General features: G+C 32.3%; 1 protein-coding gene across 1 annotated transcript; it reads right to left on the reverse strand.

Annotated features, from left to right (window-relative positions):
• Positions 1-693: 693 nt before the first annotated feature.
• LOC110019360 (mitochondrial outer membrane import complex protein METAXIN) lies at positions 694-19435 on the reverse strand. Its single transcript, XM_020717002.1, has 7 exons — positions 19166-19435; positions 15340-15680; positions 10070-10146; positions 9888-9948; positions 4427-4595; positions 899-1024; positions 694-827 (listed from the first exon to the last, which is right to left on the reverse strand). The coding sequence occupies exons 1-7, from the start codon at positions 19329-19331 to the stop codon at positions 769-771; spliced, it is 999 nt and encodes a 332-aa protein (XP_020572661.1). The 5' UTR covers positions 19332-19435; the 3' UTR covers positions 694-768.

A 19435-nucleotide genomic window follows, 5' to 3' on the forward strand; every position in this document is an offset into this window, starting at 1 on the left:
AGCAGTACTACGCTTTAATCAAATTTTCAAATTCTTACTCAATTATTAAAACTCACCATTAACTCTTAACTTATATTTTTCATTTTTAACAAATTTTCAATGATTTTATCTTTTTTTTTTATCATGATGCATATAAATATAGCGTTTCCATGGTTCAGAAAATCACCTGGATTTTTTTTTTTTTTTTTAAAACAAGTAACAACGTTTTAAGTGCTTGTATGTAAGTAACCCTTCTTTTCTTATGTGATATGAAAGATGTGGGTGATAAGAATATAACTATATATGGATTGGGTGGTATGTATGTAAATGCCCTATATGATTTGATGAACAGAAGACCCAAGACACCCAACATATATATTCACATACTTCATATTCAAATAATTAGAAATAAATAGTATATATATATATAATTGCTATGCATATAAGTGAGTCAAATAATTAGAAATAAATAGTATATATATATATATATATATAATTGCTATGCATATAAGTGAACATAGGATAATATAAAATATAAATCCTGAGAAAAATTATTAAAGACAAAAAGATAATCCAACACTTCTTTGGCTAAAAGCAATAAAATCCAAACAAAAACTACTGATTTGAATCACATACTGAAGCAAAGGCTAAGCCCTACAAATCTGTATCAAATAGCTGAATCAGATAAAAAAAAAAAGAAAAAAAAGTTGAAGCAAAGGCTAAGCCCTACAAATCTGTATCAAAGAGCTGAATCAGATAAAAAAAAAATAAAAAAAGAAGAAGGAAACCCTAATCCTCATAAGCAAATTCATCCCCATCATCATTTTGCAATTGAGGTCCATCAGCACCTCCAAAGAGTGACCCTAATCCTCATAAGCAAATTCATCCCCATCATCATGCAATTGAGGCCCATCAGCACCTCCAAAGAGTGATAGAAAGACGAGCACAGCAACAAATTGAGCCCCAAGAAAGTACTTTGCTCTCCTCCTAAATGTCTTCTCTTCCTCAGTCTTCTCTCTCTTGGGTTTAGGGTTGGGCTTTGAACCTGTAAAATCACCTCAATTAGGGCAGGGAATAAGGATTGGTTAACACACAAAAATATTATCGCAATACGACCAAAGTAATTTGGGTCATGGTATTCAGATTAAATTTTAGGGGCATTTAACCTACCATCCAATTCTTATGCTTTTACATATCTACATCTAAATTTTCCTTTTCTTTTTACATTTATATTGCCAAAAATTTCATGTCACATCAGAAATATCACCTTTAGATGCAGAAGTAAGGATAGCATATGCGTAAAAATTAAAGTTTGGATGTTAGAGATATGTAAATACATAAGAATTGAGTAATATGTGTGCAAATCATCCTAAATTTAAGGATAGATTTTGTAGCCTTTGAATATGTTTTGAGATAATTGTAAAATAAATTATCCTTAACACTTAATCCATTACAATGAATGTGAAATACCAGAATCTTGGCAAATAAACTTCAATTTTTACATACATACCATCTTACCTAAGCATAAAAGGGTGCATTTCACCTTTTAAAAGTTAAAATTATGATATTTTTGATGTGATATGAAAATTTTGGGTGGCAAAAATGCAAAGAAAGAAAGCTCAGGTGTTAGATATGTAAATGCATAAGAATTGGGTGGTATGTATGCAAACTTCCCTATTAAATATACTAAAAATAAAGTACCATGATGTACATTATTTAGAGATGCCATAGTTCAAATCCGTAGGATATCGGGTAACCTTTGAGTGCCAAACATAAACAATGGAGAAAATACTTAGATGATATGACACTTAAGTTGGTACTTATAAGCCAATACTTGTTGTAAACGATGCTAATGGGAGATTGATTTAAGGACTTCTGGACCTTTAAAATAAATTAAAGAACAACGATATGTGCAGACATATCATGTAATAAGAATTTCATATAAACATAAAGGGAAACTTATGCAAAATTACAGGTATATCAATTATATTACATAGATTGAGAGTTCAACAATGAGAAGTTGTTGATGAACAAATTCAGTGTAGAAGAAAAGATAATTTTAAGATAGATTCATGTGGATTGAGAAAAAATAGACGGAGAAATAAGTATAGTATAAAAACAGCACAATTTGAAGAAAGGGTCAGGAAAATTGACTTATAAGTGGCAACAAAGGATAGAAGATGCACCAATACAAATAGTAGGTAAAATTAGAGTGAAAGATTTACAAAGAAGAAAGGTAAACTGAAGGAAAGATAATAAGTGTAAAAAAAATTCTACAAAAATAAATTTAATGTATGCAAGATAAATCTAACCGTCTATGACACTGAAAGAAGAACAAATATAAAAAAAGGATAATAAAGCCAATCACAAATAGTTGTATTAAGGCTAATGATGATGACTATAATTTTTATAAATTAGCCTTTGTCAAAAAAAAAATTTTTTTTTTTTTTGGGATGATTACATAATTAACATTATTAATCTTATCAAAGCCCACCCCCTACATTCAACACTATGAACTGCAGCAGCAACAATAACAACTTTGTATCCTACTAAAACTGGAGTCGGCAACATGAATCCTTTTCCCCCCATTGCATTCTATTGAGTGTCATATTTTCATTTAATTCTAATAGATTAAGCTCATTTTTTATACAATATGCCCAAGTCTTTTTAGGTCTACGTCAGTCTTTTCTTAAGACCAATCAAATCTAAAACATCTAATCTCCTAATCAGATCATCAGATGGTCGACATTTAATGTGACCAAACCATCTAAGACGGTTCTCTCTAATCTTGTCCGCCACCGAAGCTACACCAACCCTATCATGGATATATTCATTTTGCATTTTATCTCTTAGTGTCAAGCCACTCATACACCTAAGCATTCTCATCTCAACAACGCTTAACCTTATTTTATGCTTCTCTTTTAAAGTCTAACATTTTGTGCTATTGAGCATTGCAAGTCTCACCATCTTATAAAATTTTCCTTTCCCATCTTATAAAATTTTTCTTTTAGTCTAAATGGTACTTTTCTATCACATAATAGGCCCGATGCATTTCTCCACTTCAACCAACCAACTTGAATTCTACTAATAATATTACCATCTTTATTACCATCACTTTGAACAAAAGACCCGAGATATATAAAACATTCACATCTTTTAATGATTTGATCACTCATAGTTACAACCTTGCTACCAGAGTTACTAGTATTAAAATTACATTTCATGTATTCAATTTTCGTTCTACTCAAATGAAGGCCTTTAGACTCCAAAGCAGGCCTCCAAAATTCAATTTTTTCCTACACGTTTTCTCTAGTCTTATCCACAATAAGGATATTATCAGCGAAAAACATACAACAAAGTACATCCTCTTGCAAATGTCCAATAAAAAGATCCATAACTACAACAAGAAGATATGAGCTTAAAGTCGATCCTTGTAGAAAAATACTTGATCAATCCTCCTGCTCAAACAAAAGTAACAACTCTAGTAGACATATTTTTAATGACTTGAATATAAGTCATATCAACATTTTTTTTCTCTAGAACCCTCCAAAGAACTTCTCTTGGAACCTTATTGTAAGCTTTTTCTAAATCACTAAAAATCATATGTAGATCCTCCTTATTATCTTTGTACTTCTCCATCAAACCTCTCAATAAATGTATAGCTTTCATAGTAGACTTGCCTGACATAAATCCAAACTGCTTATGAGAAATCTTTAATCACGTCTTAGCCTATGTTCAATTACTCTCTCCCATAATTTGAAGTATGACACATCAACTTAATTCTTCTACAATTTGCACACTCTTGTGCATCCCTTTATTCTTAAAAATGGGAACCAAAATACTCATCTTTCACTCCTTGGAGATCTTTTTAGTTTTTAAAATAATATTAAAGAGTTTAGTAAGCTAAGAAACTCCAAAATATCCTAAATATTTGCACATTTCAATTGGGATATCATTGGGTCCTATTGATTTTTCACCATTGATTTTCTTTAAAGCATCCTCAACTTCTTTATTACTAATGCGACGATAAAAATAAAATATTTTTTTATTATTAGCAATATTAAGATCACTAAGGTTGATCATATTTTCAAAAACTTCATTGAAAAACTTATCAAAATAGCTCACCCCACCTATGATTCAACACTATTGACTGCAATAGATTAATAGTTAAAAAGGAAGGTTTACATACATACCACCAATTCTTATGTATTTGCATATCTAACACCTAAATTTCAATTTTTTGGTGCATACCACATACACATTTCACTTTTTAAAATTTAAAATGATAGTATTTTAATGTGATATTAAAGGTTTGGGTGGTATAAATATTAAGAGCAAAATTTAGGTGTTAGATACGTAAATACATAGGAATTGGGTGGTATGTAAGTAAATTCTCCAGAAAATAAAAAATAAAAAAATAAATAATAAAAATTGGTTGATTTCTTACTCCAATGTGAACCTTTTCTTCTTGTGTTTGATGTTGAAGCATCAGAGCGAGACCTTGGAACAAAAGCAGCAGCAGATGGGTCCCCATCTAAGAACTGCTTCTTCAGATTTTCAGCATAATTAACAAGATTATCATGCTTCAAGAAATCAACTTTCAGAGCCGATGTATCCTATGTGGCCAACAGATCCAAAAAGTTATTGAGTCAAATATGTATACAAAGAATTTGAATAGAAATCAGAATTACAAACGGAAAATAAAATAGAGACATTTTCATACATGTCACCCAATTCACATGTATTTACATCTCTAACTCATACAATTCACTTTTTACATTTATGCCACCAAAATCTTTCATATGACATCAAAAATATCACCATGCATGGGTAAGGTGGCATGTAATTAAAAGTGAAGTTTAGATGTTAGATATGTAAATACATAGGAATTGAGTGGTGTATGTAAACCTTCCATCATTAAATTAGAATAGATGAGATTCATAAACCCTACAGCTTCCAAAAACCTGAAATTATTAAAGGCCCTACTTACCACGCCATATTTTGTTTTACAGGGTAAAGGGCTTTGATGGAAACTTTGAAGAGATAACTTTTCTTGATGCGCAAGCTTGTTATGGCTTGTTAAAGAAGGGAAGGAATTTCCATTAGTTTGCTAAAAGGAAAAAGTGAAGTGAAGCTTGTAATAGACGTCCACCAAAGAAGGCAAGAAGAAGATGAATTTAACTGAGAGAGAGAGAGAGAGAGAGAGAGAGAGAGAGAGAGAGGGGTGGCTAAGCGGAGAGCAGCTGGAGACCCTCCTGCTTGCAAAATTCTTCTATTGCAATTCATTTTCAAGCACATTTATTTTTAGCAAGGATTTACAACTTAAGCAAATAAGAAAAGAAAAATAAAGCAACCAAGAGCTATAATATTGGATCTTTGATAAAGAAAAAAATCTTCCATGAAATAATCATCCTAAAAAATTAACCCGTATTATTCAATATTTCCAAAAATAAAGCATGTGATAACAAATCCAAAAAAGGCAATAGCGCATTAAAATGATGCTAGTGATGGTATGTATTAAATCAACAAAAAAACTCATGCTCATAAAGTTAAATAAGATCGTGCCTATGAAATAGAGGCTGTAAGGATCGTGTACATCTCACAGGATGCTAAGAAATTGGATATTAGTACAGACTGAAGGTCATGGTGGAAGTCCACAACAATTTGCACGAGAATTTTTAGCAACAAATAGCTCATCTAGTTGAGAATCAACCCTAAACAAACAGAAATCAAGAATCATGGCCCAAGTGACTAGGGGTGAGCATTTAGTTGGTTTGTATGGATCATTTTTTAAAATTGGTCAAAACCAATTGCAAACAAAATTCAAGCAAGACAAACAAAAATTTGGTTCAACTTAAATGGTTCGGTTATGAATAAACCAAAAGTTAGTTGTTATTTGGAGTTCGATTATCAACAAACATCAAGAATTACATATCTTACACGTATAATGCTGATTTAATTTCATGAATCCTTTATTTAATTTTAAATTTTTTATTTTTCGGTTTGTTCGGCTAAATGAATATTAAAATCAAACCAATAACTGAAAACCGAATATTGAGATGCATCTTTGAAACAAAACCGAATCAACTGAATTTATTCAGTTCGGTCCAATTTTTTAATTTTGACCAGATACTGCACACCGCTACAAATGATTCAATAAGTATTAGTTGTAACATGGAAACCACACCTACGAGAACATTTAGCGACAATGTAATACACTTAGAACAACACAAAAAAGGAAAATTAAGAAAGAATTTTGGATCAATAGTCATAGTACCAAATATAGATGGAACATGGTTAAGGCTTATCATGACGAGGGATACAAAACTCAAATCCGCATCATCTATCAAAAAATACAAAAGGTTCTAGAAAATTATGATTTGAATATAAAAGAGAAGAAAAACAAAATACAGCTTATTAATGGCATAATAACCTGTAGAAATATTCAAATTAAAATTTTCATTATCGCCAAAAACAAGGCTTTCAGTGGTAACAAAAAGTTTCTGCATATGTTCATGCCGACATGGTGAGATTGTAGAAATATGATGGAAAGTTAACACAAATCAACAATCACACCTGATGGGAATCAAAGAGAACACATAGTAGCACTGCACTACAAGATATTAGCTGCCTGATCTCTAATTCAATGCTAAGGAAGTGAACATAAAGTGTGGACTAATACTCGAGGTTTGTTTGATTGTTATGGCGATTAGGTGATTAATGAAAACGTGGCGTTGGTTTATAATATGGATGCATGTCATACATCTCAAATTGAATATAGAGGCATTTACATAGATACCACCAAATTCCTACATATTAACATATCCAACATCTAAAATTTGCTTTTTACATTTATACCACTTAAATCACACCATTTTCACTTTTTAAAAGTGAAATACACCTTTTCATGCATAAGTATGGTGGTATGTGTGTAGATATTGAAGTTTAGGTGTTAGGTATGTAAATACTTAGAAATATAGTGGTATGTATGTAAATCTTCCTTAAATATAATATTCTTTCAGTAGTTCATATCACTATGAACTCTTAACAGATGACCTCTTGTAATAGATTATATTGATGATTAGTTATCAAATTAAATATATATTTTACTTGGTGGATAAATTGTATGGATGTTATTAAGTTTTAGTAAATCAGATGTTCTGATCGGCGGATATGATGATAGATGTGATTATAAAGGTTGCTTTAGAATGAATTTTAAATTGGTTATGGTCATCCCATATAAACTTTATAATGTTGAATTTTTTGGCATGGTTAAGCATGACAACTACGGTGGTGATAAAAGAAATTCAGTTCATGGTGAGGAAGAATCAAGTAGTACAAGTTTTTGGTTTTTTTAGGATTTTCTTAGGTTGGTGGTGGTATTTTTTTATTGGTTTTCCTAATGATAAGTGGTGGCAATGATAAAACCTTAGATCTTGAGCTTTAGGATTATCAAAAGTACTAATCTTAATGCAAATGAGCTTGTGATGGTTTGATAATGATGGGAGACCGCCTTGCTTGCAATATTTGTATATTCACATAATATTGAAATTCTCTTACAAATATCCTCTATATAAGAGAATTTAAACTCAACAAAACAAAATGAAAGGAAATATATCCAAGGTAATCAAGAGAAAAAAATATGGAATCTTTCATAAAAAATCAGTCTTTTATACAACAACCATTTTCATAAAATAACTCTTAATTACACATTGATTACAAAATGAATTCAAAGAATGCATAAGATATGAAGTCCAAATAAGGCAAACAATAACACATCCAAAAGAGTTTGACAAGTCAATAGTTAATAGTACATCAATTTCCCTTGCAAAATAAAGGGAAAAAAAAAACGGGCTCTATTGACATTCGAGCAAAATTCTTGAACAAATTAAAATGGATGAAATCAATATATAGAGCTTACCCCACACAAGAAAGTTCATTTTGTTTGCATTCTTTTTCTACCATTCACCCATTGTGCTCAGCAACATAATCACTTAAAACTCACCAAATTTGTTTAATGTTTTTTCTAACTTATTGAAGAGATTGATTTACTTTGTTTATTTAATAAAGTTTCTGAATCTAAGTACAGTTCTATCTCCATATTCTGACACATTTCAGAATTTTACACTATATGCAGCAATGAATTCTTCAGATAAGTGCATTGTAATATTTATTTGAAATTCTTTCATTAAAATTTTCTTAAAAGCTAACTGTAGCTTTCCTGAAAAAATAGGCCAACTTTGCTCATCAGGCTTTTTGAAGAGAGAAAATATAACTGAAACCTATCATTTTAACAAAGACTTAATTGGCTATCAGAGAAAGAATTAGAAATCCTTCAAAAAATTAAGGAAAATGTTTCAAACCACAAATATCTTACTGATCATGAAGTTGAAAAGCCACCAATATAACGATCACAAAAGAAGCTAGAGGATAGACCGATAAATAGAGTTGTGCGTACCACTAATACCACTAATGCTTGATAACATATTAGCAAACATCTTATAGATGGAATAAATATTCAGACAATCATGATGATATACACATTAATAAACCGGCTAAACTAATGTGAATGAACAACTTTTCTTTTAAAAAAAGAGGGGGTATTTACATACTTACCACCCAATTCCTATGTGTTTACATATCTAACACCTAAACTTCACTTTCTACATTTATACCACCCAAATCTTTCATATCACATCCATTTTAACTTTTAAAATGAGAAATACACCTTTTAATGCATCGGGAAGGTCTCATATATGCAAAAATTGAAGCATAGGCGTTAGATATGAAAATACATAAGAATTGAGTGGTATGTATGCAAATATTCCAAAAAAGAGTTGCTCAATGCATTAGAGAATCCACCTAGCTCTCTCTGCCTTCTATTGTAATTCCTTATACCAATTTGTCCTCTTTCCTATCCATCATCTTCCTCCTAACACCTTTTCCTTCTTCTTTCTCTCTGACTTCTACTCTTCTTTTCTCGATTTTCTTTCACATAAATATACTCTCCCTCCTCCTAAGATCTCTTCCTTTCTCTCACTTCTGTTCCTTCATATAAAACTCATCTTCCTTCCACTTCTGCTCATCTTCCATTCTGTCCGACTTTTACTTGTCCTTTCTGTTTTGCCTTTCATCTTCTATTTTCCACCATCTTTTTACAGATAGTTTAATCTCATTTGATTGCAATACTAAATTAGCACGGCTTCCTTCATGTCATCCCGTGTCTAAAAAAAACCAAAATTTTAATGGGTAGGTGAGCTGGAATAGCTGTGCTTCAAACGCAGTTTTTGTTATTTTTATAATAAAGAAGAATGAAAACCGGGTTCTTTAAGGTCAGGTTTCAAATATACTCTTTACAAAAGGGATGAAAATTTTACGAAAATTTTTGTTTGATCAACCAAACTCGTTGAGAGTGAGAGATATGAAGGGAAGATTAAATTTTGGTTTTTGCTCGTCTAACTCCTCCAATTGGTGTTTTTTCGGCAAAGAGAAGCAGATAAGACATCCACAAAAGAGGTTAAGCTAAATAGATTGACTGAAAATAGTGCAACAACAGTCTGTTTGTGAGCAATTTAGTTATCCAGATAGGTGACAGACTACTTTTGCACACCAGCACTTAAAGAATCATTGATTTACCAATAAAATCTAGCATTGTGATTCCAATTTCAATTCAATTTTTTTTTTAAAAAAGCACATATATAATTGATTTTTAAATGAGATTTCATCTTCAATCGACAGCAAAAGGGTCCTGAATCACACCCAAAAATACACTTGATGACCGATAACTAGCAACAATAGAATGGATTATTGAATCTAAACTGCATCTAACCCAGTAAAAAGTTTGTTTAAAATATGATTTATAGACAACTAGTCTTCCATAATGTGTTAGAAACTCAAATAGAACTCACGGGTAGAACATGAAGCACAAAAAGGGCATATCCAAAAAACAGAGCATCCACACTCGTAGGCCTGCAAGTGATCAAACAAAAACTGATAATAATATTGGACACAAGTTTACAAAAAGTATATTAAAATAGACAAAAATGGCCAATAAAATAGAAATCAATAGAATAAACCAATCAAGTAGTACCTGTCCTCAAAGAAAAATGATTGATCCCCTAATCGCAAAGATAAAGCCTTAAATGCTAATGTTGCATTCCTATATATCTGTAAATGAAAAGGATTAATTTGATTACTATTTAAAAAAAGATAAATTAGTTAACCATAAGTGCAAAGCTTAATAATCTACAAATGAATGGCCAGAGAACTATAACATTTGTGAAAACAAATAAACAGAAAGAATTGGAAAGAAGCTATCCTATAGTAATGAATTAATTACTAAGTTAGAGTTGTCAGTTCAAAGATCATATTATGATACAAATAACAAGAAAAGTTTTGGCGATAGAAGAGCCTGAAGTGAGACTTCAGCTAGACTTTTTAATATGAGAGTATGACCAACTCTCCTTTGAAGTGGTGAATGAGAGAGCAAATTCTTGTAAATTTTAATTTGAGTAAAGCATCAAAATAGTCACCTGACTGTTTAAATGGGTTATTTTAGTAGAAAAGTTTATAGAAGTGTCAAACTATCCCCTACTCTTTAAATTGGGGCTGAAATAGTCCTTTATGAGATTATTTTAGCTCATATTAAAAGATTATGGATAATAAATTGGCACAATTATGGCTATGGAATTACACCTTGCAAAGCTTCAGAGGATTATTTTGATATTTTTCTCATTTTAATTTATATCAAATGTTTGTTTACGTCATGCTTGTTTAATACAACAAGGACTTGATGGTTCTTCTTTTAACTCCTCTTAATGTTATAGTCATTACATAAAATGATCGGCTACTAAATCAAAGGTTACTAGGTCTGTTTTATCATTACATATGAATGAATGAAAGAAAAAGGGTGGCTCGATATTATCTAAAATTACTCAAGGTCACTGGAAAGAGATCTGCTAGCAAGCACATGTGAGAAACTTGAAGAGGTTATTTCTGTGTCTTCTAAGAAAACACGGCATTATTAAAACTTCATTCAAAAAAAGAAAACCGCTAAAGAGTAACATGCTCATTAGTTTACTGATCCCCATCAATGCACTTCTAAAAAAAAATATTAACTTTTTTACAATTGAAGAAGTTATCAATTACAAATTAAGAAAATATGTAACCAATAAAAAAAAAAGTTAGAATGGTAAAAATAAGAGTTACGTCTCTCTAGATAGTTATCAGAAATGTCATATTAGCAACCAATCCATTTAATTTTAAGGAATAAGATTATAGAGAAAGCGGTAAGGATCCATTCATGAGCCAAATGCCAGATAAGATTTTGTTCGAAAAAATATTTAATTCGTGATTTTTATAGCTTTGATTAGATCTAGTTAAAAACTATTTGGCTGTAAGCCCCTTGTTCTCCACTCATGTAACAGAAAATTTTGTACGCTGAATCTAGTTCGAAGTGAGGACATAGTCACTCATAGCTCTATGTTGTCAGACTTGTCCATAAAATAAAGCACCCTAGTGCCTCGTAAGGTCATAGTGGTCACCTTTAATAGTTCTTCTGTCTCTAGCTCATTCTCTCAGCCTATCACCAAGTTCAAGTGGTGATGGGATTTCTCTTGGATCATCATATAGTCTGGAAGACAAATATAGCTTAAGGTACTCCACATTTATCGCTAAGTAAATATACATATAAGAATTTTGATCCAACTGGTATGCAATACTATCAAAATCCTCTTTATTATGTTGATTCTCCTTCCTCGTATCTTCTTTCCATTAGGTATCGACCATATCTCGTGAACTTTCAGTCCTTCTAGAACCACCATCTTTTTGTTTAGTTGATGGTGTTGGCTCAATGATTAATTTCAAGTCAAACTAAACATATCTTAAATGGAGATCAATTGGTGGAATTGTGCATTGCTTGGTTAATAGTGAAATGAATATTAAAGATTTTATCACAAGATTTTAGAAGTCGAGAATCTCAATCCAAAAAGATTAATTCCGAGTGTGTCCAAAACAAACCTACACATGCCCCCAACAGAAAAAGGCATGTAACTTCTAGCTCCCAAGAAGCCATTGTTTGTAAGCTATGAAAATGATCATGCTTAAGAACTGTTCTATCAAAAAATAAAAAAAATAAATAATAATAATAATAATAATAATAATAATAATAAAACATGATTATGACTCATGCGTGGGATCAATATTGTCGTATATGGTTGCTATATGACCAAGTCAAGATAAACATGCTGCATAAAGTCCTTGAATCCAATTGGAGGCTTTTGACGCGTAGCATGCTATACATCATTTTAAGAATTTAGCCACATCAAGATGCATTTACAATAAAATGCTTAATATTGAAACTTGAGAAGTGTATTGATCACCCCAAATTCTCTGGCACTTCGGAGGTGTGTGCTTATCTTAACATATTATTTTTTTACCACATTTCGAAACACAAAATTGACTTCTCTTAGAGTAATTCCTCCTTGATGGAGTAGTACAGTGTTCCTACCAAAGGATACTTCTTGTGGTTTGGATATAATTAATTCTTTAGAGGAGTTTCAATACTTTCTACGATTATGCACTCATCCCATGTTTAACTTAGATGAGGATACTGTTAAGGTAAATGATCACAAAGACATTCATGAAGAGCCACAAAATATAATTCGTGGGAAACAAAAAATCATTTTAGCATTGCAAAAACCAAATGACATTACATTCACTCGTAATCAAGTCTCGTCTTAAACATTTTCTCCCACAGTGTCTTACTTCTGGATTGGACTTAATGATATGCCAATTTGAGATCCAATTTTGGTAATATAAATAAATGCTTCAGCTTGAGCAATAAGTCAACCTGGGGAATGTAGTGCATATTCTTCATGGTGATCTTATTCAAAGCCATGAAGCCAATAAAAATACACCAATTATCATTTTTTGTATCAAAACAATTGGGAAACTTCAAGCAGAACTACTACGTTGATGACTTTCTATTCAAATAACTCAGCAACTTAATTTGTTATCCAATCATTTTCCAACACCAAATTGTGACATCCCAATGTTGGGCAGTGGGGACAGGAGATAAGTTGAATCTTCAGCCCCATTGTGTAATGTAGAAATAATCATTTAATCTTATAAAGGTAGGAATAATCATTTAATCTTATAAAAGTGTTCAATACTCCATGAGTTGTTGTAGGCCACCCTCCTTAAGAGTAAGAGTGATAGCTTTTCCATTCAAATTTTTAATTCTAGCGTATTCTAATTTTGCTCAAACTAAAGAGTAAGCATTGTCATATAATTAGTCTAATCGAATGAAGAGCATAACAAAACATTGATAATTGTCTAAATTCCTATTGACTTGCCTTGCCTCCATTATAGCCATGAGCTGGCAATCCCTACTTCTATCATAGTTCAGTTAATGACATTAGTTATGAAATGGGTATATTGAAACCTTCTGAAGCAGATGGTGCCTTGGTTCAATAGGAATGGAACAGCAGCCATAATATGGTGAATATCAAGAAGAACTACTTCATGCATTACCTTGTCAATGTGCTCTCAAGTGATGACAAAATGAATGCAACATTGCCTATATATCCACACTTCCGAATCTCTTTTTTTTTTCCTTCTTTTTTTTTCCGTGTACCGAACCTTCTCCAAGACCAACCTCTTAACTAGGTTTGAGGAGATACAAGTTCTTTGGACTCCATGTGTTGATGATGATGTTGATCACTTATTCATTGACCAAAATGTTTAAGGCGAACAATTCATCTTGCACAACAGTTTTAAGAGTACAGATCTTCTTTTCTTTCTTCAATATTTCCATAAAAAAAAAGCACTAGTCCAAAAGCTTTATTGATTCCAATAATTTTGTCTTACATCAAGAAAAAGCTCTAGTCCAAAATGTTCTCCTCTACTAGTGATTACACGGAAAACCCCCCATAATTTATCCATGCTCTCACACAAAGATATAAGAAAATGATTAAGGTCCTATTACAAAATAGCGCAAATAGTTATAAGGAGAGTCATCCCTCTCCTAACAATTATAAAAAATTAGGCAGGTATCCAATACATTGTTTTGAAGGAAATTACCCTGGTACAAAATATACCACACAGGAACTATTCAACGCCAACGATTCATTAAAAAATAGCTTGACAAGGATGATTCTACTCGATTATATAGCCAGATCGTTTGAAAAAACATTCAATAGCTAGTTAATTTTTAAATATAATTTTTCAAAACTAATCAACAAGTATTCAAATATGAAGCATCCATTCTCCATTCATAATTGATTTCTTGATCACTCTAGCTTTCTCCCTAATTGTTCTGCAAAATCCTCTCCTATGATAGTAGTCATGAGTATCATTTCCCCTCTCGTATTTAGATCCAAAAGCTTGCCTGTTGTGATTTGCACTTTGTAATCCGTATCCCTATTTCTCACTCTCTTATGAATTTTCTAAGTACTCTTGATTTTTCCCTTCACTTAGGTATCATCATGGGATCACCATCATTTTTATTCTGCTAGGACATAAAGGATACCTCTCAAAAGTCTTGAAGAAAACAACAATGATGGACGCTGTGGTGGAATTGTAACATGGACTGCTCACAATATTTCTAGATAATCACTTGCAAGCAAGCACAATGGTGGCCAAGATGCTTCAACTAAAGGCATCGTGAATCAACATGCGTCCTTATCAAAATCAAAAAACTTCACAAATACGGCAAAACATGGGCAACTATAATGGCAACCCAAATTCAATTAGTGACATTGGCGACCATAAAATCAAGCATTACTACAATGCACCAAATCAAGTTGTAGAACAATTAAAATCAATGCAATTGTACTTACGCATTGACAAGTATGACTAAACAACTGGAATAAGTGGAAGATAAACAAGTGAAAGATCGCCAAACAAATAATGGCTCACCATTATATCAATCTTTAAATGGGTCTTTTGGAAAGAGGAAAGTGTCACAAAGGTATAGCACATATCATAAACTTTTAGAGCTTGTTGGATTTGAGGAGATAGGGAAGAAGAGATTTTCTCGTATCCCTTAATCTCTCAGTTCATTTATGAAAATAAGAAGCACCATCATGTCCATTTTAAATAAAATAAAAGTGACATAAACTAAACAGTAAAAGAATAGTAAATTCTAAATAAATGAATACAAATTAAGTAGTTGTCACTTTATCATATTGATCATATCACTTTTAAGACACCCTAGCATTGCATGAGGAAAATAAATCCTTCCTTGACGAATCTTAAGGAGAATTTCTTTGACAAGGGTTAGTATGCAGAATAATTAATTATTCTATTTTTATCCATTTATCACTCGAAAATTCATTACCAATGAAAAAAAACAGAGACCTCTTCCTCTCTTTCAGAAGCAGTGAGATTTGTTATCCCAAGCAGCCTTTTCACAGCTCGACTCTGTTTCTTATGAAGAACCTTGGCAAGCAACCATGGAAGATCAGAGAAATATATTTTATGGGCAATATTACTATCAGAAGCCACCCAGAGTTCATATTCTATTGCCGCAGAAAGCCAGGAGCTCATCAATGCTTTTGTGGACAACCATTCGGAGAAGTAGGAACTTGAGGCTTTAGGATCCAAATCAGCAATACCTTCTTGCTTTAGAGCTTCAATAACCCCGCCCTTTTCATTGTTAAATGCCACATAATATCCATACTCAAAGTATGGAACATGATCTGTGAGATGCAAAGATTGAGAAATTTCAGTGTCGAAATATGAAATCTTAAAAATTTGAAGAGAACCACAGATTAAAAATTATAAAAAAAATAGCAGTTCTTCAATTCATTCTTCCATGACTAAAACAAGGATTGATGCGTCCTTTAATGCACTTGCCTAGATGACCTTTTACTTAAAATAGGGAAATTTACATACTCAACATTCATCACACAAATTCTTATGAATTTAGATATCTCACACCTAAACTTTCATATCTACATACATAACACCTTGGTGCTTTAAACCTATGTATGAAAATGTGTATTTCAATTCTAAAAAGTGATAATAGAGCTATTTTTAATGTGATATTAAAGATTTGAGGGCATGTATGTAAACATGAAAGTTTAGGTGCGAGTTATGTAAATATATAAGAATTGTGTGCTATGTAGATAAATGCCCCTTTAAAATATCAATGGGTAATAGCTTTCTTCACAAAATAAGGTTATAATGTCATAAATGGAATGCTAATACAAGTAAATGAAGTTGCAATAGAAGAACGCCATCCAAGAGGTTAACCAAAAAGCTTTTGATGTCGGATAATTATGGATCATGTGCTATGATGCTTTGCTTTATGACGAGTTTAATTAGTTTTAACTTCATTTTCATTAGTTTAATTTTCATTCCATTGTAAATAGGTGGGTTCCATGCAATACATTAGCAAATTTTGGTTGCAATGATACATTATCGATAAAATGAATGAAACCAGCGCTTTCGCCCCAATAAGCTCTCTTCTCTCCTCCACTCCCTTCCCATCCCCCTTTTCTCTCTTCTATCCCGGCTGACTCCTCTCTATCCCTTTATGAAAATGAAATTAATATAAAAAGTATTAAGATCAAGCAAGAAATTGCCTAATCATTAAAGCTAAACAAATATTGTACAAGAAATCGTGTAGCCCACAAGCAATTCCTGAAACATTTAAGCTCAGAGTTCGTTGTTCTAGCCTGATCATTATATTGTGACTGATTTGAGCTCACGGCCTACTATCGAGTTTGCTGCCATTACCACCCACACCCTACTGCCAAATTGCTTCCCCTAAACTAATTGGGGCATTACATAAACTGCACACAATTCTTATGTATTTACATATCTCACGCCTGAACTTTCAAGTTTACACACATAATACTCAAATCTTTAATATCACATAAAAAATAACATTATTACCACTTTTTAAGTGTAAAATACATCTTTTCATGAATAAATTTAAAACAAAAAACTGCAACGTATATAAATATGAAAGTTTAGGTGCGAGATATGTAAATACATAAGAATTGTGAGCTATGAATGTAAATTTATCAATCAAATACTACTTGAATACTAAATGAATCCATATCAATCAATCTTGTTGTGCATGTTTAAATTTTTGCATCTTAAAATCCTACTTCTTAGTTCAACAAACAAGTGAGAATAATATAAGTCTTGTTTGCAACTAAAATGAGAGCTCGATTTAGTAATTTGTAGTTAGCAAACTTCAAAAGATTTACATATGTTGTTATTTAGCGCATTTAGTCTGTCTTTTGGTGATAAATTATCTCTACCTATTATGTTGAACTAGGTGAGATTAGTAAATGAACTCTAGCAAAGATGAGGATGAATATGATTATCACAGACCTCCTCATCATGGCCACCAACAAACCTAATGTAAAGTATAATAAATGCGCAAATGAGCAATATATCAAATCAATCATGAATGGCAAGCATAACATAGGTCCAATGCTCGACTACCGTAGAACATGATTCTACATGTCATTCTAGGCATAACCATACATATTTGAATATGTTGCACCCTATAAGAATCCTTGGTCAAACCATGAAGTTAAAGCTAATAAACCCACCTAAACGACCCAACTCACCATTCCCCTATGAGGCTCTCCAATTTTTGTTACTGTCTCACAAAGTGCATGCTATCTCAAAGCTATGATTTGCACTAAGCCAAATCAAGATTATCATGCTACAAGCACTTAAGTGCTGTCCTAACCTTTAATCTCTTAATCTACATTGCCTAAGAGATCATCATCTATTGAATCATCTTGAACCATATCTCTTATAAGAAGATCATCCTAAAGATTATCATAAATCACACCAATAGGTACCAACTTCCCTTCCACTATGGATTTTACTTTCCGCTCATCATGAAAAGAGTCTTTATAATCAAGGGAATGATGCAAAACAATCAAGGATTGAGTGGTGTAAAGCTTTGATATATGATTATTGGGGCCTTTGCATGCATAGAGCACAATTCTTATGTATTTACATATTTTGCATGCATAGCACACAATTCTTATGTATTTACATATTTCACACCTAAACTTTCATATACACACATAGCACTCATATCGTTAATATCACACAAAAAATAGCACTATTATCACTTCTAAAAAGTGAAATACACTTTTTTCATGCATAGATTTAAAGAACCAAAGTATTATGTATGTAAATATTAAAGTATATGTGTGAGACTATGTATGTAAATATTAAAGTATATGTGTGAGATATATAAATAGATAAGAATTGTGTGCTAAATATGTAAATCTTCCATGATTATTTTCACCGGTTTAGTTGTCATTTCATAATCATTAGTTTAGTTTCCAATTACTTCTCTTTAGGAGGCCTCCCTTCTAAAAATAAGAAGATAGGTTGCAATGAGTCATCATTACCAAATGAGAAAATGAAGCTGGCCCCTTCCCATGAATTTTACCTCTCTCCTGCCAGTCCTTTATTTCTTCATCTTCTCTAATCATCTTGAGACCAAAAACTTCCCTAAGATTCCCTTCATTGAAACACAAGAATAATAGTGTGAATCACTTATTTGATCACCCATTATCATGAAAGTCATTTATCTTCATGGGGTCATATGGTTCCGAGCATGGTTAGATAATAAGGAGAAAAATATCTTTATACATGGAATTGTTTTGGTCTACTTCCCTGTAAATAACTCTCTACAATCCCCTAAGCTGCGTATTATATAGTGCATGGCATTCACCACTAAGAATTGGCATCGAGATGCACTTCAAAATAATAATCATTTCAACATGGGATTAAGGCTTCATTACATTTCACTAGCATTTGCCTTTCCTATTTCTTGTGAGTGTGTAGGTGAGAATCGGGAACTTGGCCGTGAGCTGCAAAGAATCAAATCTGATCTGCTGACACTGCCGCCTCACAAAGTATATTAGATGATTATCAACCAAGTTTACGAAAATTAGAAATAAAAACACTGAATCGGATGATAGCGTCGGATTACCTGGAAGCAGACGTAGCAAAGAAATTGATTAACAATTACATGGAGAAATAGATAACCCTAAACAAGTATAACAGTGACCAACAAAAACAGAATAAACCAAAAAAGTAAAGAGGAACGAGATTGGAAGCCTTTAAACATGGCCACATTCTTTGTTTAGAATAGAAATAATAAAAAGATCAAAACTAAGGGTGAGAGATTGCTGACCGGAATCAGGGTTGGAAACGTCGTAGAGTAGATTAAAGGCGGTGTTAGCGAATCGGAGATAAAGATAGACGGAAAGACAAGAAGGACAAGCGGTGGGGAGGCCATAGCCGCCCTTCCTCGTCACTAGAACGAAGCTGCCGCTTCGATCTTCCTCCCCGTCGCTCATCTGGAATAAGCTGTAGGATGATAGCTTTTAGAGAGGCAGAGAGCATGTGTGTGAAGTTCGTCACAGCAGGGAGGAGGGTTTAATCGCTTCTTCTCTAGGAAAAT

The sequence above is a fragment of the Phalaenopsis equestris genome, unplaced genomic scaffold, assembly GCF_001263595.1.
Source record: "Phalaenopsis equestris unplaced genomic scaffold, ASM126359v1 Scaffold000054, whole genome shotgun sequence".
NCBI classification, from domain to species: domain Eukaryota; kingdom Viridiplantae; phylum Streptophyta; class Magnoliopsida; order Asparagales; family Orchidaceae; genus Phalaenopsis; species Phalaenopsis equestris.